The following is a 27,918-nucleotide window of genomic DNA, read 5'->3' as shown; positions in this document are numbered from 1 at the left end:
GCAACCATAACATCGATTAAATCCAAACATAAATAAAGTGGTTAAGGCTGAGGTACTTAAGTTATTGGATGTGGGTATCATATATCTTATATCCAACAGTCAATGGGTGAGTCCAACTCAAGTGGTTCCTAAGAAGTGCAGAATCACTATCGTAGCCAATGCTGACAATGAACTTGTGCCAATTAGAGTCACTACTAGTTCGAGAATGTGCATTGACTACAGAAAATTGAATACCGTCACAAGGAGGGACCACTTTCCTTTACCCTTCATTGATCACATTTTAGAAAGGCTAGCTAGTCACTCTTAATATTGCTTCCTTGATGAATATTCGGGCTACAATCAAATTGAGATAGCCCTTAAAGATCAAGAAAAGATAACATTCACATGTCCCTTTGGCACATTTTCTTACTAAAGGATGTCATTCAGACTGTGTAATGCCCCTGCCATTTTTCAGCGATGCATGTTGAGTATATTTTCTGACATGGTGGGGTAATATTTAGAGGTCTTCATGGACGACTTCTCTATCTTTGGTCCATCCTTCAGCGAGTATCTAAAAAATCTTTAAAATGTACTAAAGCGATGCGAAGAAAAGAATTTGGTTCTAAATTAGGAGAAATGTCACTTCATGTTTCCCAAGGGAATAGTGCTTGGACATATAATTTCGTCCAAAAGAATAGAGGTAGACAAGGCTAAATTTGACCTTATCTCTAACCTACCCCCACCCAAGAACATACGTGACGTGCAATCCTTCTTAGGACATGCCAGATTTTATAGATGATTCATAAAGGACTTTAGTCATCTCTCTCGTCCTTTATGTAATCTCCTTCAAAAGGATATACCATATGAGTGGACTGAGTAATGCCAGGAAGCTTTTAGTAAGCTCAAGGCTATGTTGACAACCACTCCTATCATGCAGCCACCTGATTGGAGCACCCTTTTGAGATTATGTGTGATGTGTCTGACTATGCTAGTGGGGCAGTGTTAGGCCAGAGAAAAGAGAAGAAGCCCTATGTAATTCACTATGCGAGTAAAACTCTAAATTTTGCCCTAGTGAACTACTCTACGACGGAGAAGGAGCTCTTAGACATAGTGTTCGCATTGGACAAATTTAGGTTCTACTTGATCAAATCTAAGATCATCATTTACACTAACCATGAGGCACCCAAGTACCTTCTTTCTAAGAATAATGCTAAGCCCCACTTAATAAGATGGATCCTTCTACTCCAAGAGTTCAAGATAGAAATACAAGACAAAAAGGAAGTAGAGAACGTAGTGGCTGACCATCTCTCTAGGTTTGATCTTCCCGATTCCCTTGAGCCAACACCGATAAACGACATGTTCCCTGACGAACAATTGTTTAAACTCTCCCAATTACTTTGGTTTGTTGATATTACAAATTATCTTGTCATAGGTTTTACACCAACATATTAGATGCCATAAGATAAAAAGAAATTCTTTGCCGAGGTATGTAAGTTTTTTGGGATGATCCTTATCTGTTTAAATATTGCCCAGACCAAATTCTAAGGAGATGTGTGCCAGACAATGAACATCAGATTGTTTTCTCCTTTTGTCACTCTCAAGCTTATGGTAGCCACTTTTCTGGAAAAAAAAAGAAGAAGAAGACCAAAGCCAAAATTCTACACTGTGGCTTTTACTGGCTCACTAGGTTCAAAGATAATCATGATTTTTGCAAAGCATATAAGCCTTGTCAGAAATTGGGAGGATTATCCCGTCAAAATAGGATGTCAATAAACCCAGTTCTTATCATTGAAGCATTCGATTATTGGGGCATTAATTTCATGGGGCTATTCCCCGAATCCTTTGGAAACAATTACATTCTATTAGCGGTAGACTATGTCACTAAATGGGTCAAAGCGATCCCGAGCTGGAACAATGATCATAAAATGGTCATTCGATTCTTAAAAGAAAACATCATTTCCCGGTTTGGAACACCCCGAGCCATCATTAGTGATGGAGGGTTACACTTTTGCAATAGGCCATTCGAGAACCTAATGAAGAAATGTAACATCTCTCATAAGGTGAGCACTCCATACCACCCGCAAACAAGTGGGCAAGATGAGATTTTCAACAAGGAAATCAAACAAATTCTGAAAAAAAAAACGGTTAACCCTGACTGTAAGGATTGGTCAATCCACTTGACTAATGCTTTATGGGCTTACCATACAACCTTTAAGACTCCATTGGAATGTCTCCCTTTAGACTCGTCTATAGGAAAGCTTGCCACTTGCCTGTGGAGTTGAAGCATAGAGCCTACTAGGCTATCAAAAATCTGAATTTTAACTTGGACAACGCTAGCTCGGTGCACAAACTTTAATTAAATAAACTCGGAGAAATCTGGAACAACGCTTATGAGAACACGAGAATCTACAAGGACAGGATGAAGGTGTTCCATGACTGGAACATCCTTTAAAAATCGTTCATAACCGGTCAAAATGTCCTTCTGTACAATTCTCTGTTACATCTTTTTTCAGGAAAACTTCAATCTCGTTGGACAGGCCCTTTCATTGTTACTAATGTCTATCCTCATGGGGCCGTCGAGATAAAGAATCTGACAAATGGCAATGTTTTCAAAGTGAATAGACATCGTCTAAAGCCATTTGTTAAGAAGTTTGATTCAGAGAATATGTCCATACCTCTGATTGATCCTGTGTATCAAGATTAACCTCCTAGTCTGATGGTGTAGTTAGGTTTATTGCTTTCATAGGATTTAGGATTAAGATAGTTTGTTTTTCAGTTTGTTTAGTCTTCGTGCTAACCCATTTACATATTAAGAACTTTGGAAAAGCTTCAATTTTCCTTCTTCAGGTACTACCTTTCCATTACTTCTCCTTTCTTTTCGTTGTCTCATGTGCATTACATGCTTATATCTTTTACATTGAGAACAATGCAGATTTTAGGTTGGGGGTGTGGATTAGGTAAACTAATCAGTATTTTCTTAGTCTTTGAGCAAAAATTTTGAAAATTTTCAATTTTTCAAATTAAAATTTTGTTTGGAAAGCGATAGTTTGTGTACTTAAGAATGCCTTAAGTATAATGGTAAGATAGATATTGAATTTTGAAATGTTAGAGTTTGAGCAACTGAGTAGACTATCACTTTTCTTCTTTCATTCAATTAACTAAGAGGAAGTTTGAAAATCATGCTGATCAAAATCACAAGACACATTCAATTTATTTTCTGTGAATTGTGCTAGAATTTCTGATTATTAATATATGAATCATTAATAGATATTGAGAATTAAGTCTAGTGAATTTATTTACCTTAAAAAGATGAAAAGAACCAATTAAAAATAGAGAGATCGACAAAAAGGTCATGTATGATGAAAAGACTAAAAAAGAATGAAAAGAATAAAAATTCTGAAAAGAATGAAGATGAAAGTACTGAAAAGAATGAATAAATAAAAGTGATCATCGATATAAAATTAAAAACTAGAAAAAGAAGAAAAATGGTATAAGTTCGAAATCAACGCTTGATTATATAATTAATCTTGAGGTGATGAGCATGTCTAATATTATGAAATGATAGTACCTTTATGGAAAGTAAGTTGGAATTCACTAGCACATCGAAAAAACTTGATATATGAACTTGTGCTCCTAAGTGATTGATAAAGAACCTATTTGATTGATTGCTCATGTGATTTGGCTCTAGGTTTTCAAATTTTCACTCTTGCTTCTTTGGATTCTACTTATTCATACTTGTTTACACAAAAGATTGTTTTCTAAAAGAAGTTTGAACATTAAGAATTGAAGATTACGTCATGCATGTTTTGCTCAGGACTAGCAAAATGCTAGTTGAGGGTGTGTTGCGTGTCAAATATTCAATATTTTTCCCTGTTTATATCTTAATTTTATGAACATGATAATGCTTAATGGGTATATTTTATACATATTTGTATTGCGGGGTGAGTTTAAGAGATTGGATTGAAAAGAATGTTAAAAGCAAGGATTTGATGCTCAAGAATCACCAAGGCAAGGGATGGATCTTAGGAGACCAAGATTGAAGATTTTAAGACCTCAAGATTCAAGGAAACCAAGTGAAAAAGGAAAGAAGTTGAAAGTGCAAAGTGCAGAAATTCATAGAATCTGAACTTCACTGTCTATGTCATTGACCACCGATCAATGACATCGAAGCCAGTGTTCGATGACATCGAACACGAGTCGATGACATTGAAAAATTACATGAAAATCAAGTTTAGTTGCTAGACAAATTGGATGCAGTTCTCAATGACATCAAAGCCCTGTTCGATTGCTCGAAGACCTGCTCGATGACATCAAAAGCAGTTCGATGACATCGAGATTTTTACAGATTTCTGAAGCAACTCGCTGGAACACTCTGAACATATTCGATCGAACACCTTCAATGACAACGAAGGATTTTTTTATGACATCGAAGGTATGTTCGATGACATGAAGAGTTACGCAGTGCAAAAGGTGTTATGCAATGCAAAAAGGCACAACTTCCGGATTCAAGTAACGTTCGATGACATCGAAGGCGTTACACAGAGTGCATAAATTTGAGGCGGTTTTCAAAGACAGTTGGACAAAGGCTATAAATATGGGTTCTTTAAAGAGTTCTAAGAAGGAATTAGATTTTTAGAAGCAGAGTTGTAACGTCTCAAAAAAATCAATACAAAGACCTGAGTACCACCTCAGCCAAAAATGCCTTAGGACCATATCCTGTCGTAATTAAGGCGGAATTTAGTTGAGTACTAAACTGAATAAGCGGTGGATTTAGCTTTAGCCACCATTTGCACAAATGAGAAGACCTACAACCATTAATACAATTGACTCAACATCACATAAAAACATAAGAAAAATCCCAAGAGCCTGTTGCTCTCGGGAGTACATTGAAACTCTGTATCGGACCTAGACTGCACGTCGAAAATTTGATGACCGCGAAACTATAGGGTTATGTCAGTCCTACTGGGTTTGACAACCATCGCGGGAATCGAGCCCAAATAGTGTCCAGAAACGTACAACTTGAGCCCTGAGTAAAGTGTGTGAGAAACGCAAATATCTTTAGAAAATGTATTGAAACTTAAGTAAATTGGGTCATTCGCTCATGCGCGAAATTGGGGATTTCGGACCGTCAGTTTCTGCCCAAACTTCACCCAGGGGAAAAAGAAATTTCTCTGCACATATCCGTATACTTGTTGCCTCGATCGAGCAAGTATAACTGTTGATCTGACATAGGTCCTCCATGGTCGATCGGCTTGTCCAATCGCGTTGAAATCACATCCTAGCATAGATCCATTGTCGGAGAACTTACCCCACGATGTATGTGAGTTTTGGACCTCCCTATGAGCCCTGTTTGTCAAAAACAGTTGCCCTTTAGATATAACCTAAGTATACCTGTGCCCTGGGGCCATTTACATCACTTCTGAGCCTATATATAACCCTTATACCACCCCACCCCTCTCTCATACGAATTTCTCCAAACCCTAAGAGAGAGAAGAGAAATCTTGGGAGATTGCAGCAGATATTCTCTCCCACTACTCCACGTACTGATTCACCTCCTCATTTCGCTACACGATCAGTTTCGGCTACAATTTGGGTAAGAAATCCTAACCCCAATATCGTAGTTGAGATCTAGAATGGTTGTTTATCAACCTAGCTAACCGATTTCACCATTTAGGTACCCGACGTTTTGTATTCGGGAACGTAGAATTCGAACCGAGTCCGAATTGAGTATTCCGACAAAATGTGCGAGCTATAAATGTTTAGGTTATGGTTTTCAATGCTTTCAACGTCAGCTAATGATTTATGTTTAACTTGATTGCTGCCATATTGTCTTAGATACGCCACTTTTGATATAATATACATATATGAACTATGTTGAACAAAAAAATGTATCTCATGTATTTGTTGAAATGTTTAAATGAACATGTAAATATGATTTGTGCTTGCCATGATTTCTGATCTAGGATTCATCCTTGTCGTATGCATGATGATCTCTCTGTATAAGGAATTGTTAAAATATATGTTGTAACTAACCTAGTCTATGTATTTGGTGAAGTGTAGTCTAAGTGTTTGATAAATTGTCTGAATGAGAAATTGTTGATGATTTGTATTTATTAAAAGTATTAAGATAGGATTCTCAATTACCTTAATCATATGTATAGTTTCTTTCATATAATCATATTTGCCGTTAAGCAATTTATGGATAAAATGCAAGTGTTTGGTGACATGTTCAATGTATTTGATGAAATGCTCAAATGAGGAATTTATTTAGATTGTTCGTCAAAGCTGACATGATTATCACATGTTCCTACCTATTGTATCTGAGTAAGATTGAGGCTATAACGTAGTCCAGGCAATCGGTTACAGTCCTTGTTCGGGTGGCCGAATTAGTCTTCCCACACTAGGTAACTCGATGAATCCAAGTTACACGACGATTGTCGATAGTGGTTATGCCACAAATGGTGCTTATGCACTCTATGTCGATCAAGTCAACGTGTGCTTGTACCAATCAAACTTGCCAAACAAACCGATTGACTTATTATGTGTTTACCATGTATGGACACTACTGCTTGAATCTAAGGTACCACTTACCAATGTAAAAGCCCATTTTAACCATGGTACCACGATCCACTAAGACTCATGAGCCGGGCATGGTGGTATGGGACACCGTGGTCGAGCTGTTGGCCTACGCTAGAGTGATGAGCCTCCCCGTAGTGAACAGTGAGCAACCTAGACTCGTGAGCCGGGCATGGTGGTATGGGACATCATGTTCGAGCTGTCGGACTATGTTGAGGTGACGAGCCTCCCCGTAGTGACCGCGAGTATAAAATTTAAACTTGCCTATCGACTGCTTTTCATTAGGGGTGATGCCCTACAACTTACCTATTGTATGTAGTTAACTAGGATTAACGACCCTAGATGGATCCTTCGGTTTGGGTTAATGATATAAAGGGAGGTACCTTAACTTCCCAAACCTGGTGTATGAATAAGCTTAATTAAGTACTCGACTAACACGGCCATGCATCGCATTACATTAACTAGGATGTGCTTTTGGTGAGGAAGGTGCACTTTAGGGAGTGTTGACATATGCGAAATTGGATGTCGGAGTCACTTTTGAGGGAGCTTTATGTGAGGGCATACATCATTACTTGCACTCCATTCCTGCATTAACAAGAGCACTTAGGAAGTGATTGTTATATTACTTTATCATTACTGCTTGATTGACTTGATAACATGTTAACCTTTGTCTTATAGTACTAGTGAGTTGATCACTCACTCCCACCCTGGGACGGTGTTTTAAAATACTAACCAGACGCTGGTTTAGATGCAAGTGATGGAGAAGTCTATGCAGCGGAATTGGACTTCATAGATGAGGAGGAAGAGTTCTCCTATGTTCAGTTCTCGGGCAGGTCTATGTAAATCTCGTATTGATACACAGGGACTACAGGGATTTTTGGCTTAGTTGAACACATTTACTTTCCGCATGTTGTATATTTTGAAACGACACATGTATATATTCAGCCCGATTACATACTCATACTCCAGAGGTCGTGAAACGCTTTCGTATTTAAATACATATGCTTTAGACTTCCGCTTGCTTAGTTTAATTGTATTTGGAGTATAATGTACTGTTTTGGTATAATCTCACTCATGTTTAACTCATTAATATGGATGAAATCTGAACATCATTATCCATGTTGCATAAGTGATGTGTTGGATCTCGGGAGTAGAGCTTTGCTCGACCCTCGAATTCAGAGCGTTACAAGAGCCAAAGGGTGGAGCAGCCTCCCAACAGTTTTTCTTCTTTCCTTATTAATTTTTAATATTTTCTTTAGGAGAATTAGTTTCAATCATGCCTATGGTTGGTTAAACCTCTTAACTAGGGCTAAGAGGTAAAGCTTGTAGCGTGTTAGGATGATTTTCTTGCTTTGATTCTTATTTTTCTAGAACCTCATTGATTTCTAATTTGAATTTAAGGAATATTTTCAGTTTTCTATGATTTATTGTGACTCAAATTACAATAGATATTGCGATGATTTTGAATATTTTCTTTTCTATTTTGAGATTGTGAGATTGGTAAATCCTGTTGTTCACCATTGTCTCCTGGGCATGGTAGGATGATGAAATCCCTTCCAATCATCATAATACTCATTCATGTGTGACTAGGTCAATGAAAAGTTCAAATTTGGTTTTATTACTTCATCTTCCAATTGGGTAGGATAGGACTCCAATTCCAATTGTGCTTCTTGAATCAAGTAAGTTAGCATCCTAATGGCTACAATTGATCCTTGGCGCTCTAGTTCCCTTTTGATTATTGAAATTTCATTTAGAATTACTCTCAATTATTTCAAATTTAAATTTAGATCTTCTTCTAGTTCTAGTTCTAATTATTTTTAGAATACGTACAACTTTAGTCCCTGTGGATTTGACCTCGATCTCACCGAGTTATTACTACATCGCGACCCTACACTTGGGGTTGTAAACAGTGGTCATCCCAATATTATGTTGTACTTGGAGGGGCAGTTGACCATGAGGAAGTCGATCATCATGGTGGTCTGGTTGTGACCCTCTCCTGTAGTTATGGGCAGTAGTATACTTCCTTCGGAGTTGATTTTCTCCCCTACGAACCCGAGTAAGGGAGTGCGGATAGAACGCAGTCTGGACCTCCCAATTCCCATTTTATCAAAAGCGGGGAAGAAGAGGATGTCAATCGAGTTTCCAGTGTCCACTAAAATGCAGTGCACTTTGTGGTTGGCTACGGTCATGGTCACCACCAAAGCATCATCGTGTGGGTGGTGGATTCCTTAGCGTCTTCCTTAGTGAAGGTCAAGTTGTAAGGAATTAACTTCTGCTCCTTCGTAGCTTTACTTGTGAGGTGTATGTGATGCTCTATGCTACTGCTACTAATGTTCCGGGCATGAGCCTAGTGAGCTCTGTTCAAGTCCCCACCTCGTATGGGTCGACTAAATATAGTGTGTATTTCTCCTGTCGCTTCATTGTTGTGTCTGTCGCTTTGTTGCTCGTCCTGCTTACCGTGTCGCTCATCCCTCCTCTTGCTGACGTACTCCCTCAGGTGCCCATCCTGAATGAGGGACTCAATCTCTTCCTTAAAATCAAAACATTCAATGGTAGTATGGTCGTGGTAGCGGTGGAAGTGGCAGTACTTCCACTTGTCTCTCTTATCTGCATCGGCCTTCATCCTGCTTGGCTATTTCAGGACCTTTTTGTCACGAATTTCCATAAGAACTTGCTCGGGAGTTACGTTCAGTGGGGTATAAGAGCAGAATCTACTCTTAGGTCATCAATTGGGATGCGAACTTTTGTTCGAGTCATTATCCTTTCTCTTCTTGCTATTGACAGTGGGCGGCTCTCTTTCTTCCTTGCGCTTTTTATTCTTAACCTTGCTACTTGTTCTCCAAGTGGCTTTCCGCGAGCTAAAGAGATCTTCCGTGTTAGAATACTTTTGGGCTCAGTTAAGGAGATCAGCCAAGGAAGTTGAGGGGTTCTTGCCAATTGCAAAGAGGAATTTTCCTTCTAACAGACCAAAGATCATGGTAGCCAGAGCTATCTGGCCAGAGTAGTCGTCCATCTATATTGCCTCCTCGTTGAAGCGGATAATGTAATCTTTCAGTAGCTCATCTTCCCTTTTGGGTAATGGTAAGGAGGTGAGTGATTGGTTTCCTTTTATCCTTTTTAGAGGTGTACACAGTCGAACCAAGTCGAGCTTGGCACAGCTCAACTCAGTTCAACCACTAGCTGACCTCTGCTTGAACTCGGCTCGGCTCAGCTCGACTCAGTTCAGTCAGCAACTCAGGCTAGTTTAAGCCGAGTTCGAGCTAAGATCGAGCCTCTGTGGCATTTTCTCAAACACATGTAGTGCACCTTCAATTTCTCACGGAATGTAGTGCAAAAACCCTCAGGCTCGAGTACGATAAAATACCCTTCAAAAGAAGAAACATCATTTGGTTTTGAATTTTACACACAGAGAGAGAGAGGATGGCATTAAGAAGGGCATTGGGGTGATTAGATGGGGAGCTGTCCCCAGATTTCTCTGAGCTCAGCTTCCCATGGGACCTCATTCTCTATGATGATCTTAACGACCTTCCCACGTCTCCTTTTCTCAAGGGTGTGGTGTAGGTCAGAATATGCGAGTACAGTGGTTCCTGCGGTATGCACGGGAGGTCGGATGTGCTGCCCGAGTCGTTGCTTCATCGCATGAGAGTCATGGGCACCTGAGGAGGTCGGGACAGCTCGGTCGACGCATCTACTTCAGCATCATGATCAGGGTGTGGCTATTGTCTTTATAAGATTAGCATTATGCGTTCGACGTAACCCATTAGGGCTTCGACCTGGTTTTCTAAAGAGATGAGCGGACCTCCCTTGTGGGACCTTTGTGCTGCTATTGTAAGAGAAGTGTCGGCATAATGCTCTAAAGGCAGATTCTGGAGACTTTTAGGCTGTGGTTATGGTACGGGGATCGGTACGGTGATAGCGGCCAAGGCCCTCTTCTTTCCTTTGGCCATCGTAGGGTAGGCAAAGACGAGGTTTTTAATGGCTTCACTATTCATTCCCACAGACGACGTCAAACTGTTGATGTTGAGATTTGGTCATCCCTACTAGCTCGTCATGTACCTGTAAAACCAAGTGACAATGGGGGTCCTGGTTATAGCCGGGGACCCTCCAATGCCTAAATTAAAATAAGCACACTCTGGGTCTAGTCGAATTAGGTCAATAGTGCATACATGTTTCCGTATGTATGGTCCCTATTTATAAATCCTTTGGTACCTCTTATGTATATGACAATGCATTTACTAAGCATATGTGTATCATAAAAGGGATCTTCTTCTGGATACGTCGTGCTAATATTGGTGAGTTTTTCAACGAAGATCTCGAGGAGGTAATCATTTCCGTATATGAAGGGATATCTCCTAGTGTCGGTATCCAAAGATGTCGAGGTTGATAGCCAAGGTCGACCTCTAAGTTGTTGGCCGAGGTCTTACTGATCGAGGCTGATAATTAATTCGATGACCGAGGTCGGATTTGAGCCCTGAGGTTTGGACCCTTGGTGGTCATCTCTCGAGGTTGACTTTAGTAGTTGCCCTTTGGTTGAGACGGTGTGGTGTCAGCTAGATGACCAAATTTACCACCCATGGTTGATGCTCGGATTGGTCTTGGGGGTTGTGCTCGGCATCTGAGGCTGAGCTCGTTCATGACCTCTCATTCGGGTTATTGGCCTTGCGTTGCTTCCATCTTATTCCAATTAATTGGTCAGTCCATTTTTACCCATAATGGCAACTATCAGAACATGGGAATGATCTAGATATTCAGGGTAAGGCTATAAATAGCAGAGGAATTCAGCAGGAAAATTTTACCTCATATCAACCCAATCAAACCCAAACATATCTTTTAATTATCCATCATTTTATATTCCTTAGTGTGATCACTTTACCATTTCCGTAAATCAATTACATTTCCTAGTGTAATCATTTACTTTTCACATGCTGTTTACATTCCACAGCATAATCAATAACATTAACTAGGTAGATGGTAATCTTAGCTATAATTTGGGTCTATGCTCGTATGTTAGATTCAGTTCCTCATCTAGGAAGGTGCTTGTAGCTGTTCTTTGCAATCGACTGTAAGAATTCTTTTCCTGTTTATCTTTTATCTATATTAAAAAGGTCATTTGGTACGGAAGGCAAAGGTGTAACCCATCATCAGAAAACGAACCCTACTTTCTGAATATCGCCTAGTCCTATTTACATACTGAGCGAGTGATTGAATAGGTGATCATTCTCATTCGATCTTGGTCATATACACTATGTATTTGCCTATCTCGATGCTTGTGGTCGCAATTGTTTTGTTTGAATTTTGCTGCAAATTCATTTTTGGCAGCCCGCTTACCATGTGACAAATTTGGAACAACCACAGTAAGAACTCAATTCGACAGTGACACCACCAATACCCTACATGGTACAGGTCAGTGGTGGAAAAGCTCTGTAGGGCCATTATAGTGTATGTGTTTACCCACTCCGTTCATCCATTTTGCGGGCTCGGAGTAGGGCCAAAGTCCCTCAAATGAGGTATATCCAAGCCTCTGGTGGATCACATCATAAGAAACAATGGTGATTGAACACCCATGGGTAAAAACTTCCTGAGGGCCACAAAAGTTTTGGATCAAGCTGATATTTGTGTTTTCCTTCACCCAGATCTTTGGACCTAATTAAGAGGTTTGATGGCAAATAAACATTTCAGTAGTGAGCGCTAAGAAATTTCTAATGATGTTCAATCACGATTGTTTCCTTTAGAGTGGTCAACCTAGATTTGAATCCTTTTTTTAAAAAAAATAAAAATTCATGCATTGATATGAGCCCGAAAAATGGATGGACGGAATGGATAAAACACATGCACCATGGTGGGCTTACAGAGCTTTTCCAATGCTGAGGTGGGTACTGGCGACGTCACCGTCGAATCCGAGTTCTGAATTGGTTAGTTACATGGTACTCCCGCCACGTGTGAAGCTTGATACGCATGGAACTTGTTGATGTGGCACATCTAAACTCAAATAAAACCCGTTAGAACATGCAGCCCACTTTCATCCGAAGAAGAGTTTCGTTGAAGAATCCTAGCCTCTAACTCGCAAAAACTGGTCTGTGGAAATGGTAAACTGATAGTCATATATAATCATATAAGATTTGTGTCTGTTTGATGATCCATCTATAATAGGTACCACAATTTAGACAGTTTAATTTGATTGCAATACGAAACGTGTGCATTTCCCAGGCAATATCTGTTATATTTGATGTCTTAAATCTAATCAGATTCTACATAAATTTTTCGCGCAACTGCGAAGTGCGAGATTTGTTTCCGATTTTGTTTATGATTCTTTCCGATTTTGTTTGGGAATCTTCTTACAACTATATATATATGGGTGTAAATGGGATTAGGAGGTATTATTCTAAGAGATTCTAAGGCTTTTAAAAATGGTTCTATGGTTTGCAAAGGGTGCAGCAAGGGTGAGATTCAAGCTTGTTTGAATGGGGTAAGTCTTTTCTCTTTATAATTTCTACTTTCATAGTAAAGATCTGTCACTTTGTATCATAGTTTTTTTCCTGAAAGGGTTTTCCACATTAAATCTTTGTGATCTCATGTGTTTGCTTGGTGCTCTTGGATTGCTATCCTAGATCCATCTTTGTGTGATTCTGCAGCACAAATCCCAACAAGTGGTATCAGAGCTATCGTTGGGGCACAAATTTGAATCTGCAGGATTAACATCAATGAGAAATGCCAAGTTTGATATTGAGAAGTACTCAGGCAAAAATAATTTTGAGTTATGGAAGATTAAGATGATTAGTCTATTAACCAAGCAAGGCGAAGCTAAGGCTCTTGTGGAGTGGAAATCGACTATGAAAGATGAATAATGGGATACTCTTGATAGTAATGCTTTAGCCTCCATCCGTTTATGTCTCACGGATGAGGTTCTCTATAATGTTTTGATGGAGAAAACTGCTGCTAGTTTATGAGCGAAGTTAGAGCATATCTATGTAAAAAAATCCTCTGAAAATCACCTACACTTAAAGCTACAGTGGTATAACTTCAAGATGACAGAATGTAACGATCTGAAGGCCCACATCAGCAACTTTAACAAATTAGTTTGCAAACTGCTGGATATGGAGGAAGTGATCAAAGGTGAGAAACAAACATGTATGTTATTGAATTCTCTTTCAGTATCGTATAAGTCATTCAAGGACACAATATGCACCGCAAATAAAACCCTAAGTGTTAACACCGTTATCTCAACCCTTCAAAGAAAGGCCATGAGAAAATTAAACGGCGGCATAAGGACATCTTTCGATGCACTGTTTACGAGGGAAAGAAATACTAAGCGAGGTACATGATCTTCAAGACCTATATTCAAATCCAAGGGAAATGACAAAGGAAAATAAAAGTGCTGAAATTGTGGGATGACTAGACACATGAAAAAGGATTATACCAATCCTAAAACGAAGAAAGAAAACTCAGAGGCTTCTTCTAAGGAGGCCAATGTTGTTACATCTGATAAAGAGACAAGTGGTGGTGATGTTCTGTCTGTGTCTATGGTCGGACACTTGCATGACAATCTTAGAGATGAGTGGATCCTTAACACGGGAGCATCATATCACATGACTCCTCATCGAAGTTAGTTCGCCAGTTACAAGGAATGCAATGGTGGACACGTTTTTATGGGCAATGATAATGCTTGTAATGTTATGGCTATTAGTATTGTGAGCATCAAGATATTTGATGGGATAAAGTGTACCTTGACTGATGTCAAGCACGTTCCTGATATGAAGAAAAGTCTGATTTCTCTCGGTGTACTCAAGGCTATAAGGTGCAAGTTCACTGGTATTAATGGTGTCCTTAAAGTTTTAAAATGGACACTCGTGGTTATGAGAGGACAAATGTACGGAAACCTTTACAGGTTGATTGGAAGCACTTCAATAGGTGGAGCAGTAGCAGTTGTTGCAGATTCTACTTCTGTACGTATGTGGCATGCTGGTCTGTGCCACATGAGCGAGCGGGGCATTAAGGTACTATCTGATCGTTGTTCGATTCCAGCTTTTAAGAATTCTGATTTAGATATATGCGGACATTGTATATATGATAAATAATTATTTTTTAAAACTGAAAAACATGTATGTAAGGGAGTGCTTGACTATGTACACTTTGACGTATGGGGGTCATCGCCAGAGGTTTCCATTGAGGGGTCGTCATGGTTTGTTTCATTCATTAACGATTGCTCCAAGAAAGTTTGGGTTTACTTTATGAAACGTAAATCCGAAGTTTTCACCATATTCAAACAATGGAAGGCAATGGTGAAAAAACAGTCCGGGCGAAAAATAAAAGTTTTAAGGACTAACAATGGTGGAGAATTCACTTCCACTGAGTTTAATGAATATTGCAAGGATGAAGGGATCATTAGGCACAACATAGTGCGTCACATGCCCGAACAAAATAGTGTAGCTGAGCGAATGAATCAGACTCTCTTGGAGAGGACCTAATGCATGTTAAGTAATGCTGCATTGGGCAGTTAACATGACTTGCTATTTGGTAAACCAATCTCCTTATACGACAATTGAATGTAAAATCCTAAATGAAATATGGAGTGGTCATAAGGTAGACTACTCAGATTTGCGCATATTTGGTTGTGAGGCTTACTCTTACGTACCATCACTTGAGAGAGATAAGCTAGACTATAGAGTCAAAAAGTATATTTTTGTTGTCTATGGTATTGGTGTGAAAGGTTACAGATTATTCAACAAAGTCACACGCAAGTTTATCACTAGCCATGATGTCAGATTTGATGAAGGCTCCCTATTCCACAAGAATGATCAAGAGGAGCAAGAGGAATCAGAAAGGTTGATCGTAGACATCCAGATTGACACAGATGATACTCAGGCAGAGAAAGATGTGCAGACAGAAGTACAAGAGCAGGTGGAGTAGCCACCTGTGAGAAGGAACTCACTGCATGATCATAAGTTACCGCAAAGATAAAAGGACGACTCTAATATCGCATATGCCCTCATTGCAGATGAGGGAGACCCAACAACTATTTAGGAGGCTCTTGATGGGCCTGATGTAGAAAAGTGAAAGGTGGCTATGGATGATGAAATGGACTCGTTGTACAAAAATTACACATGGGAGCTGGTGGAGCTTCCAGTGGGCCGAAAAGCGATCGGATGCAAGTGGTTATTAAAAAAGAACAGGATAGATACAAAACAAGATTGGTAGCGAAGGGGTACGCTCAGAGAGAAGGAATCGACTTCACAGAGATATTCGCGTCGATGGTTAAGCAAGTATCTATCAGATTTGTATTGGTGCTGGTTGCCCAATACGATCTCGAGCTAGAACAGATGGATGTCAAGCTTTTTCTTACATGGGGAGTTGTAAGAGAAAATCTATATGAAGCAACCAGAGGGCCACAAAATTAAAGGGGTAGAGAAAAATATTTGCAGGTTAATGAGGTCGTTGTACAGCCTGAAACAGTCGCTTAGGCAGTGGTATAAGAAATTTGATTCTTTCATGTTGAGTCAGAAATTTACTCGGAGTGAATACGATCACTGTGTCTATTACAAGACACTGAGTGATGGTAAATTCATCATTCTAGTATTGTATGTTGATGATATGTTGATCGCTAGTCATGATATGTCTGAAATCAATGTACTGAAGACTCAGTTATCAGGGATATTCGAGATGAAAGATCTGGGGCTGCAAAGAGGGTTCTCGGCATAGATATTTATGGAGACATGAAGAGAAGCATGTTTTGGTTATCACAGGAAGAATACCTTGAAAAGGTGCTGATCAAGTATTGGATGGACCAAGTAAAGCCAATGAGCATTCCCCACGTGAATCACTTCAAGCTTTCCTCAGAATATTATCCTAAATCAAATGAGGAAAAACAGGTTACGTATCATGTGCCTTATTCGAATGCGGTTGGCAGTTTAATGTATGTCATGGTCTGTACGAGACTAGATATTTCACAGGCAGTCAGTGTTGTGAGTAAATACATATCAAACTCCAACAAACAACATTGGGAAGCAGTGAAATGGCTACTTCGATACATTCGAAGTACGAAAAACTACATCTTAACTTTTGAGAAGACGGGGGCAAAGTTAGTAGGGTATGTGGATTTAGACTATATAGGCAGTGTGGATTCTAGAAAGTCAATTTCAAGATACTCGTTTATACTAGCGGGTGGAGCAATTAGTTGGATGTTGAAGCTTCAGTCTATAGTGATACTTTCTATGACCGAAGCAGAATATATGGTAATGACGGAAGCGTTTAAGGAAGGTTTTTGGTTAAGAGGCATGATAAATCAGCTGAGACTTCAGCAGGAGACCGTGCTGGTTAATTGTGATAGCGAGAGCGCTATCAATTTTGCTAAAAATTCTGTTTATCATTCTCGTACTAAACACATTGATGTTCGTCACCATTTTATCCGACAGGTGTTTGAGGAAGGAGACGTAACTTTGGAGAAGATTCACATTTGCGTGAATCCAGCAGACATGCCCATCAAGGTTATTCCTATAGAGAAGTTCAAGTTCTGTGCAACTTCTCTGGGCTTGGCAATGTCGTAAAAAGAAGACCGAGTGTGCACGGGAAGCATTAATGAAGCTATGATGTGAGGCAGAGATAAGAGAAGAGGACAAGGGCTACACGTTTGAAGATTGAAGACATGGTGGAGAATGTTGTATTTGATGTCTTAAATCTAATCAGATTCTGCCCAGATTTTTCGCGCAACTGCGAAAGTGAGGAATTTTGTTTCCGATTTCGTTTATGATTCTTTCCGATTTTGTTTGAGATTCTTCCTAAATGTATATATATGAGTGTAAACGGAATTGAGAGGTATTATTTTATGGGATTCTAAGACTTTCTAAAAGAGTTCTGGGCTTTGCAAAGGGTGTAGCAAGGGTGAGATTTAAGCTTGTTTGAATCGGGTAAGTCTTTTCTCTTTGTAATTTCTACTTTCATAGTGAAGATCTGTCTCTTTGTGTAGTGGTTTTTTTTTTCCAAAGGTGTTTTCCACGTTAAATCTTTGTGTTCTCTTATGTTTGCTTGATGCTCTTGGATTGCTAACTTAGATCCATCTTTGTGTGATTCTACTGTACAAATCCCAACAATATCAAGGTGCCTAGTATCATCATCACACACTTCCGAGAGTTTCAGGGTTCTTCTCTAAAATCACCACACTAGCGGGCAGAAAATGAGGGGGAAGTTGCAAACAAGAGGGTCGGAAATCATATGCAACACTGGTTTCACGCATATAGTAAAATAGACGATTCTGATTAAAATATCAAATAGGCCACATTAATGGTAGCAATATAAAATCACTCTTAAAAATCCTAAGTTCACACTGTGATCCGTTTTGAGTTTTTTATCCGGATTTATTTATTTATTATTATTATTATTTTTTTTAACTTCTCTTAGTTCTGGTGAGTTACACCTGATTAATGGGTCCGATGGAAGATATCTCCCATGGTGTCCCTCACACAAACCTCTGGTTGAGATCCCATTTCCATTGTTCCGGTTGGTGGGAGCCCTCTGATTTTTGGATCTAGCTGATTATCGATTGTAGGACCTGAAATAGAGGTTATAACCTGATAAAGGGAGTGTATTTTACATATAAAATGTCGCGGGCCCACATACACGGGCGTCTTACGCACTGATGACAGCGGGTGACGTACAGGAATGCGCGCTCTCTCTCTCTCTCTCTCTCTCTATGAAGAAAAGAAAATAAAAACAGAAAAAAAAAATCTGAAAATTCTCAAAATTCTCTCAATGGCGCCCCAACACTGAGCTCTCTCTCGCTCTCTGTGGAATTTCTCTCCCGATCTCGCAATATTTTCACGGATATATCGTAAACATGCGAATTTCCCGTCCCGAATCCCGACTCCCAATTTCCGGTTTCCTTTTTCTCTTTTATTCCTCGAACTGATGAGTAGAGAGAGCGGCAGATCCAGATCGCAGAGGGTTTATTAGATAAGATCAAGAAGGAAGTAGGAGAAACAGAAGAAGAAGATGAGCGAGAACGAGCGGTGTCAGCTGGGAACTGTCGGAGCGCTATCTCTTTCGGTCGTCTCCTCCGTCTCCATCGTGATCTGCAACAAGGCCCTCATCAGCTCCCTCGGGTTCACTTTCGGTGAGCCTTCGGACCATCCCTGACGTCCATTCCTTATTGTATGGTGCAGATTATAGATCCCTTGCTGAATTAAGCCCCGGTCACCGCTATTAGATATTTCTCACGATATTTTTGTGTTAGATATTTTGTGGTAACTATGGTTGCGTTTGGATGGATTATTGAATTGAATTGAATTTCAATATTTTCAGCTAATGAAGTGGAAGTGACTGAAATTGTAATGTCCTTATTTAACATTTTGCATCCAGGGTGTGGGCTCTAAATTGCAATTATATTTCTTTCAAGTTGGAGTTGAAAGGAACTAAATTGCAATTTTGGGGCTATTTCTACATTATGAATACTGGGAAACATCATTGATTTTTGTCACTTGCTTTCACAATTCAATTCGCTTGTGCATCCAAACACAGCAGCATATATGATTTAATTGCATGGAATTTGGATTTTTTTTTTTTTTTGCCTCTTGAATGTGGAGTGGGAGTGACTGCCATCTTGGACTGACTTTGGTTGCAGTATTGAATTGAATCGTGGTAATTTAGTTCAATAAAGTGGAAATGGCTAAATTGTAATTACTTTCCTAGTATTTGCATTGAGAGATTTCAGATTTGGCTCCAGATTGCAATTACATGCACTCAAGTTGGAATTCAGAGGAACATCACTGCAGCTTTTTAATGGCCACCTCCTCATTCTGAGAATGTTAGGATTCGGTCTTCTCCTCCTTATTGGACTGAATTTGTGCAATTCAGTTCAATTTGCATCCAAATGCATCTGTATGTAACATCTCCTCCTCATTCAAGGGGCAGTTATTCTTGTCTTCTGTTGGTTCTTCTAGGATATGATAGTTGATGTTTGCTGTCATTTGCTATAATCTCCGCTATATTACCTAGCATTTAAAAAAAGAGAATGACCCAACCAAAGCAGGAGCTGACCTTCTTGTCATCTCCCCTAAAGCCAAAAAAACCAAAAAAAGAAAAAAGAAAATAAAAATACAAGTACTCCTTCCGCCACAAAGCCATAACCCTTTCTAACTAAGTTTGCCAAAATCCCATTTCGATCCCCAAAAAAACTTCGGAGAGTCAGCCAACTGAAATCTGAAAGAGTTAAAGATCTGCTGGGTAACACTTTGTAGCAAAGAATTCTGCCATTCCTTTCCTTCCATATCCCCCATAAAACCTCAAAATGTACAAGAAGCCATAGAGAGCCACTGCTATATTTAAAATGGCCCATCAAACCAATCTGTCATCACTGCACCAATGGATGCATTGAAACCCCAAAAGGTCCCAAATTTTACCAAGAAGAATGCACAAATATCCTTAGTTACACTGAAATGAATAAAGAGGTGGTTGCTAGTTTCCTCTTCCACCTCATACATCACGCATTTATTCAGAAGCATGAACTTTCATGTCTCGAGGTTATGAACTGTCATTGGCCACTGTGATCCAAACAAACTCTTTGAATCTTGGGGGTGCTGCAGAGGTCCATTTACCCTATCAACCAAAATAGAAAAAACATCAATTTCACCGAAAACTCCCCATCCGGAACCCATTTCCATATCTTCATATCCTTAGAAGAGCGATCAATCTGAATAGATGCCAGTCTCCTAAGGAGGTCCTCCAATGTAGCTGATTCCTCGCTGTGTAGATTTCTCCACCGTCAAATATTCCACACCACTATGCTTCCTACAATCTCATAGCAGTCACTAATCTTTTCCCTTTATTCACAGTGAGGGAAATAAACGTGGATACAAGTATGTCAAGGAGGTATCATCTATCCAAGCTCTAGCCTGAAATGGAAATGGACTGTTTCCCTTATGAACCAAGAAACGAGTACCATTTATCAGCTCTGTAAACGAGTGCCATTTATCAGCTCTGTCCTTATTTTTCCAGCTGTATCCATTGTGTCATTCCTTTCTTGGTGGCCCAACTTACTGATTTCTTTCCAAATCGTTGACCTATTTGCTCTATTCCTCATGCCTGGGAACCACACTCTTGAGTCACGTTTGCTTTTAATAACTTTTTTCCACATTGCCATTGGCTCTTCCCCAAATCCTCGCCACCATTTGCCTAAAAGGGACCTATTTCTTTCCATGATATTTCCGATGCCTAACCCCCATATGGCTAGCCTTATGGCTGTTGCTTTATGGGCCATAATGGCAGGGCCCTCAACATTTTTTCGTTTGTTTGTTATTTTATTTTATTTTAAGGAAGAAAATGTATTGGCTCATGTATTGGACTATTGCGTGCCCATACCAGCTCATTACAGATCCGTATTGGCCTGTTGTGGCTGTTATGGGCCATTTTTTTAAGAACGGGCATTACAACCCTGTATTGCATAAAGGCTCCCACCATTACCATTACTTAACGGCCATTATTGTTTTTTAATGCCATGCTAGCCCTCCCATGATCAGTTGCTTAGCGCATGATCTTAAAACCCACATAGTTGGATGTTAGTTTGGATAGTCTACTGATGATGATAAGGATCATGATAGTGGCGATGATGAGACCACAATGACTCCTTAAGAACATATAAATTATCCAACAGCTTAAAGAGCTAATTAATGGAAAAATCACAGATTCTATAGTTCATACTTTGCATGCACCAACTGATTGAGCTTTAGAGTCAAACAATCGAGAAATCACTTGTCAAGTGTAAGAGAATCACTCCCAAGCAAAAATAATACTAAACATTTCATAAATGAAAAGAGATAAGAAAAGAAAAGAGAGAACAATTATTATTATTATAATTTTGTTTTTCTGAAAGATAACTTAGAGAGTGTGATGTGGACACAAGCGCATTCAAGGTGTACCAACGAAGAAAGCGCCAACCACAAGTGCCGTCCTTATGGATAGGCGACTATTGAGGAACTGAAGACCTTTCACATATGATTGGACATATAGAAGACCCCACTCAGGGAAGACACATGTGAAGGAAGATTGGAGAAAGAAGACCGAGCGCCCAAACTTTCCCGTACTTATGTTATTTGCGCGTTTTTGACTTAGTTAGGGGTCTTTTAGTAATTTTATGTCTTTATTTGCTTATTCTAGGGGTATTTTAGTAATTTTATGTCTTTATTTGCTTATTTAAGTGGGCTAAAGCCCTAAACTCGAATTTCAACTATTGATTAATGAAAAGCAAACCCTTTGGTTGCCTCATTCCTCTCTTCTCTCTAATGGTGCTTCTTCTCTTCCCTTGATCTTCTTCTTCTAATTTCTTCTTGTGCCCCTCCAACTTCTTCAAGGTAATAATTTTCTTCCTTCTATTTTCCAGTTTTGGCTAATCCTTCTTCGATCAAAATCTTGAGAACTGATCTAAACCCTAAACCTCCAAATTCTCAAATCCCTAATCCGAGAAACTTTTTGGTTCTTCGGACTAGTGATCTTCATTGATCGATTTGGTGTGACCATGCAAGATCGGGAGGTCTCATCCCTCGCCGGATCCAACCTAAGTAGTAATTGAATTCCATAATCCATGGTTGTAGTGATGGCTCGCTCCATTGCATGTTTCCTTTATGATTTTCTCAGTTATGATGATTACTGTTAGAATTTTAGATCATTTATTCCTTTTATTTCCGCTGTTTAATTATGTCCATGAGCATGCATCATAATTAGGGCTGTCCTGCGTCAAATTTGGTATCAAAGCCTAGGCTTGCATGGTTTTTGTTTAGATCGAGTTATCAAATTAGGGTTTTGATTTTTAGGTTTAACTTAGGAAAGTTCTAGGTTTAGAAAGTTTTCAATTTTAGAAACTTTTCAATTTTAGAAAGTTCCTAATCTGGAAAATTTCCAGATTTGAGTTGTTTCCTGTTTTAACTTAATTGTGTCAGTTCATAGTAGTTTTGCATTCATCGTATTCATCTTGAAAGTCATTACACCTAGTAGTCTAGTTAGGTAGAGTTTGGTTCAAGTCTTCATTGTATGCCCACGAGAAGAGGTAGAGGTTTCGGACTTCAACCTACCATGAATAACGAGCAGTTATCTGAGCAACTTGCTCAATTGATACAAAAGATAACCGCCCTAGAAGCGGGTCAAAGGCGTGAGTTTGCCCGCCTTGAGAACCAAATTACCACTACCATGACTAAGGTGGAGCAACTAGAGGCGTCCCAAAAGGAAAACTCCGCTGTAGGGGAAGATGCGCACTCCCAAGTGGAATGAATCATTGAAGAACACGCTGCCACACGTGGTGGTAGTGAGGATAGAGATCGTGGTAACGGTCGTGGTGTGGTGCGAGAGGCACGAGCCACATGTGGTCATTAAGACTGCTATGATCTAGATGAGCATGCGATGAAGAGTGTGAGAGTTGAGGCCCCGAGTTTTGATGGGCGCTTGGATCCCAAGGCATTCCTTGACTGGGTTGCTGACATGGACCACTACTTTGAGTGGTATGGCATGTCAGAAAACCGTCAAATGCGGTTTGCTAAGATGAAGCTTGTGGGTCAAGCCAAGCTCTTCTGGACCAACATCGAGCGTAGGATAGAGAGAGTTGGTAGAGCCCCTATCACACATTGGTATGAGATGAAAGAGAAGTTGAAGGAGAAGTACCTTCCTCTCTCATACCGTCAGAAGCTCCTTGACCAATGGCAATCCTTACGCCAAGGGTCAATGCCTGCCGCTGACTACATCGCTAAATTTGAAGAGTATGTGATGCGATGTGATATCCGAGAAGACCCTCTAGTAACGCTCTCGCGTTTTAAGACGGGCCTTTGTGCGGATCTTCAGCTCGAGTTTATTACTCGGCCCTTAACGGACTTAGATGAAGCATATCAAGTCGTGCAGGAGTTAGAGCAATATCTGAAGGCTCCTGTCGTTCGTCGTTTTGAGTCCCGAGACTCCAGTGCTAGATCTAGTTCCCAAGGAACTAGACCTAATATTGGTAGTCAACCTAGGGCACAGGCGACCATTCCGCCTAGGCCTAGGGAGGACAAGGGCAAAGGGGTTCTTGGTGCCGGTCCTAGTAACATGAGCCAAGTGAGGTGCTATGAGTGTGGCAACCTTGGCCACATGTCTAATCAGTGTCCTACGAAGAGCCGTGGGAGAGCCTTAGTTATAGGCGAGTCCCACGAGGGTGGAGATGACCAGGGTGATTATGAAGTTGAAGAGTATCACCCTGAAGGAGGACTTACTGATGAAGAAGAAGTGGATGGAGAAGCAACGCTTGCAGTAGTCAGGCGTGTGTTAGTTCAGTCTAGAAGTAGTGCTGACTGGCGTTGAAGCACTAGCTTCTACACTATTGCCAAGTGTGGTGAAAAGAATTGTAAGGTGATAGTGGACAGTGGAAGTTGTCAGAATGTGATTTCCACTAGCACCTTAGATCGCTTAAAACTGAAATCCACACCTCATCCAGACCCGTATAAAGTTTCTTGGGTTGACAAGACATCCCTACCTATCACCCAGCAATGTCTAGTCCCCATCGAGTTTGGGTCATACAAAGAGTCCCTGCGGTGTGATGTTTTACCTATGGATATGGGACATGTTATCCTAGGTAGACCGTGGCTATTCGATAATGATGTCACGATCTTTGGCCGTTCGAATGCGTGTACTTTTATGTATAATGGTAAAAAGATCAAACTTAATCCCATGCCACCTGAGAATACACTAGGGAAGAAGGATGAGAAGGCAAGTGAGCCTAGAGAAATGGGAAAATCCAAACCTAAGTCTTTACATATAATCAGCGCAAGAGAGTTTGAAAAAGAGGCTAAGGAGGATTCTATAGTGTATGCCCTTGTGGCTAGAGAAATTACACCTAAGGTTTCATCAGAGTTGCCCTGTGAGGTGACCTCGGTCCTGAAGGAATACGGTGGTGTATTTTCTGAAGACTTATCGAATGAGTTGCCACCTATGAGGGACATACAGCATGCCATTGATCTTGTCCCAGGGTCTACTCTACCGAACCTTCCTCACTACAGGATGAACCCTGCAGCGCATGCAGAGTTGAAGAAGCAAGTTGATGAGCTTCTGCAAAAGGGTTTCATCCAAGAGAGTATGAGCCCGTGTGCTGTGCCTGCATTGTTGACGCCAAAGAAAGACGGCACGTCGCGCATGTGTGTGGACAGCCGTGCCATAAACAAAATTACTGTCAAGTATAGGTTCCCCATACCTACACTTGATGATATGCTTGACATGTTGGCTAGGTCCACTATATTCTCTAAGATAGACCTCAAGAGTGGATATCACCAAATCCGTATACGCCTAGGAGATGAGTGGAAGACGGCGTTTAAGACGAAAGATGAGTTGTATGAGTGGTTGGTCATGCCCTTCGGCTTGACTAACGCACCCAGTACTTTCATGCGGGTGATGACACAAGCTTTGAGGCCGTTCATGGAAAAATTCCTAGTGGTGTACTTTGACGATATTCTTATTTATAGTACCACTAAGGAATCACACCTTGAACATTTAAAGAAGGTCTGTAGTGTCCTTAGGAAGGAAAAGTTGTACGCTAATATTAAGAAATGTGCATTCATGTCTAGCCAAGTTATGTTCTTAGGATTTATAGTGTCATCTGAAGGGATGCGCGCAGACCCTGAAAAAGTCAGGGCCATAGTTGAGTGGCCAGAACCAAGGAACATTCATGAGGTGCGAAGTTTTCACGGCTTAGCAACTTTTTATCGTCGGTTCAGTAGGGGTTTTAGCACGATCATGGCTCCCATTACCGAGTGCATGAAAAAGGGAGAGTTCGTGTGGTCTAAAGCCGCCATCAAGGCTTTTAAAGAAATTAAGGGCAAGATGGTGGAAGATCCTGTCATGCGTCTACCTGACTTTTCTAAAGTTTTTGTAGTATCGTGCGATGCGTCTGGTGTCGGTATAGGTGGAGTGTTGAGTCAAGAAGGACACCCAGTGGCTTATTTCAGTGAGAAACTGAATGAGGCAAAACAAAAATACTCCACTTACGAGAAAGAATTTTATACGGTAGTGCAATCCCTGAGACATTGGCGACACTACCTCCTACCGCAAGAATTTGTTTTGTTTTCTGACCATGAGGCTTTGAGATATTTGCATTCTCAGAAGAAACTCAACCCAAGGCATGCTAAGTGCGTAGCGTTTCTTCAGGAATATTCGTTTGTTTTGAAACACAAGGCCGGGGTTGAAAACAAACCAGCGGATGCCCTTAGTAGGAGAGTGGCGTTGCTCAACTCCTTGAGTGTAGAGGTAGTCAGATTTGAGTAACTGAAAGATGAATACCCCATATGTCCTGATTTTGGGGGTACTTACGTGTCACTCTCTAGTGACCAGCATATTATGGGTGAATATGTTCTTAAAGATGGCTTTCTTTTCAAGGGAGACAGACTTTGTATTCCCCGTATATCCCTTCGTGAATTCCTCATCTGGGAGCTTCATTCAGGAGGGATAGCTGGCCATTTTGGTCGTGATAAGACCATTGCCCTCGTGGAAGATCGTTTCTATTGGCCAAGCCTCAAGCGAGACGTAGCCAAAGTTTTAGGGCAGTGTCGAACATGTCAGCTAGCAAAGCAAAGAAAGCAAAATACCGGGCTGTACACACCATTGCCAGTGCCACATGCTCCGTGGCAGGACATTAGTATGGACTTCGTGCTCGGGCTTCCCAAGACTATAAAAAAGCACGATTCCGTTTTTGTCGTTGTAGACCGTTTTTCTAAAATGACGCATTTCCTCCCATGTTCGAAGACTTCAGATGCGTCTCATGTTGCTTGTCTCTTTTTTGATGATGTGGTGCGTCTCCATGGGTTACCTAAAACCATAGTGTCTGATCGTGATGTTCGATTTACTAGCTATTTTTGGAAGACACTGTGGCACATTATGGGAACTCGTTTGCAATTTTCTACTGCTTACCACCCACAAACAGATGGTCAAACTGAAGTGGTAAACCGTAGCCTTGGAAATCTTCTACGTTGTCTAGTGGGTACGTTGTCTAGTGGGTGAACATGTTAAGACTTGGGACCTAATTTTACCAACTGCTGAACTTGCTTATAATGGGTCAGTTAATAGATCTACAGGGTTGAGTCCTTTTGAAATTGTAAGTGGTTATAAACCTAGAATGCCCATAGATCTCTTACCTATGTCTGTTACCCAAAGGTCTTCTGAGTCAGCCGATGCATTCGCACGCCATATTCATGATTTGCATACACATATTAGACAGCGGTTAAATAAAAGCAATGATGATTATAAAGTTTCAGTTGATTCTCATCGTAAAGTGCAAGAATTTCAAGAAGGAGATTGTAATGGTGCGAATAAGGCCAGAGCGATTCTCTTAAGGATCTGCAAAGAAATTACAAGCGCATAGTGCTGGACCATTCAAGATATTACAAAAGGTTGGGTCCAACGCCTATCGGGTTGACCTTCCACCTGAAATGAGCATTAATCCAACTTTTAATGTGGAAGATCTAGTCTGTGCCCATACTCCTATTGTTGATACATTGTCCCTTTCATGGCCTTTTTCTGAGTTTGCTACCCAACCCCTTCCACCCCCTCCTCCACCCATTACCCATGAAGAAGCAATTGAGGAAATCTTGGATGATGAGATAGTATCCACGAGAGATGGGGGTTTCCAAAGGTATCTCTCTAATGGTGTTTCTTCTCTTCCCTTGATCTTCTTCTTCTAATTTCTTCTTGTGCCCCTCCAACTTCTTCAAGGTAATAATTTTCTTCCTTCTATTTTCCAGTTTTGGCTAATACTTCTTCGATCAAAATCTTGAGAACCGATCTAAACCCTAAACCTCCAAATTCTCAAATCCCTAATCCGAGAAACTTTTTGGTTCTTCGGACTAGTGATCTTCATTGATCGATTGGGTGTGACCATGCAAGATCGGGAGGTCTCATCCCTCGCCGGATCCAACCTAAGTAGTAATTGAATTCCATAATCCATGGTTGTAGTGATGGCCCGCTCCATTGCATGTTTCCTTTATGATTTTCTCAGTTATGATGATTACTGTTAGAATTTTAGATCATTTATTCCTTTTATTTCCGCTGTTTAATTATGTCCATGAGCATGCATCATAATTAGGGCTGTCCTGCGTCAGAGTGAGAGTTCATTAAGAAAGGCAAAGCCAAAGACTTTAAAACGAGAGAGATGATGAGAGGCCATTGCTTCAATACAAACAAAACTCCAAGAGACATTAAAACTGTTGGAAGGATAATTTAAGGAGGACTGTAAAGACATGGCCTAGACAACCACATTCAATCTAGCCCTTATGAAGACATCTTAGGGCCCACATGAAAGATTCCGGGAAGGTTTATTGTTGTGCTCACCCCAAATTCACCGTATACCTGCGAGGAGAGATAGTCCACATAATCTTC

At 40.4% G+C, this 27,918-nt stretch overlaps 1 protein-coding gene across 1 annotated transcript in view; it reads left to right on the top strand.

The window, feature by feature from the left end:
• Positions 1–18,272: 18,272 nt before the first annotated feature.
• LOC131223821 (UDP-xylose transporter 3-like) overlaps positions 18,273–27,918 on the top strand; it is a 69,200-nt gene continuing 59,554 nt past the window's right edge. Inside the window, exon 1 of the mRNA XM_058219330.1 lies at positions 18,273–18,658. Within this exon, the coding sequence (XP_058075313.1) occupies positions 18,538–18,658 (121 nt within the window). The 5' untranslated portion in view covers positions 18,273–18,537. The remainder of the gene's footprint in view (positions 18,659–27,918) is intronic.

The sequence above is a fragment of the Magnolia sinica genome, chromosome 13 (assembly GCF_029962835.1).
Source record: "Magnolia sinica isolate HGM2019 chromosome 13, MsV1, whole genome shotgun sequence".
NCBI lineage: Eukaryota > Viridiplantae > Streptophyta > Magnoliopsida > Magnoliales > Magnoliaceae > Magnolia > Magnolia sinica.
Note: the sequence above shows the minus strand (reverse complement) of the source record. Positions and strands in the feature narration are given on the sequence as shown.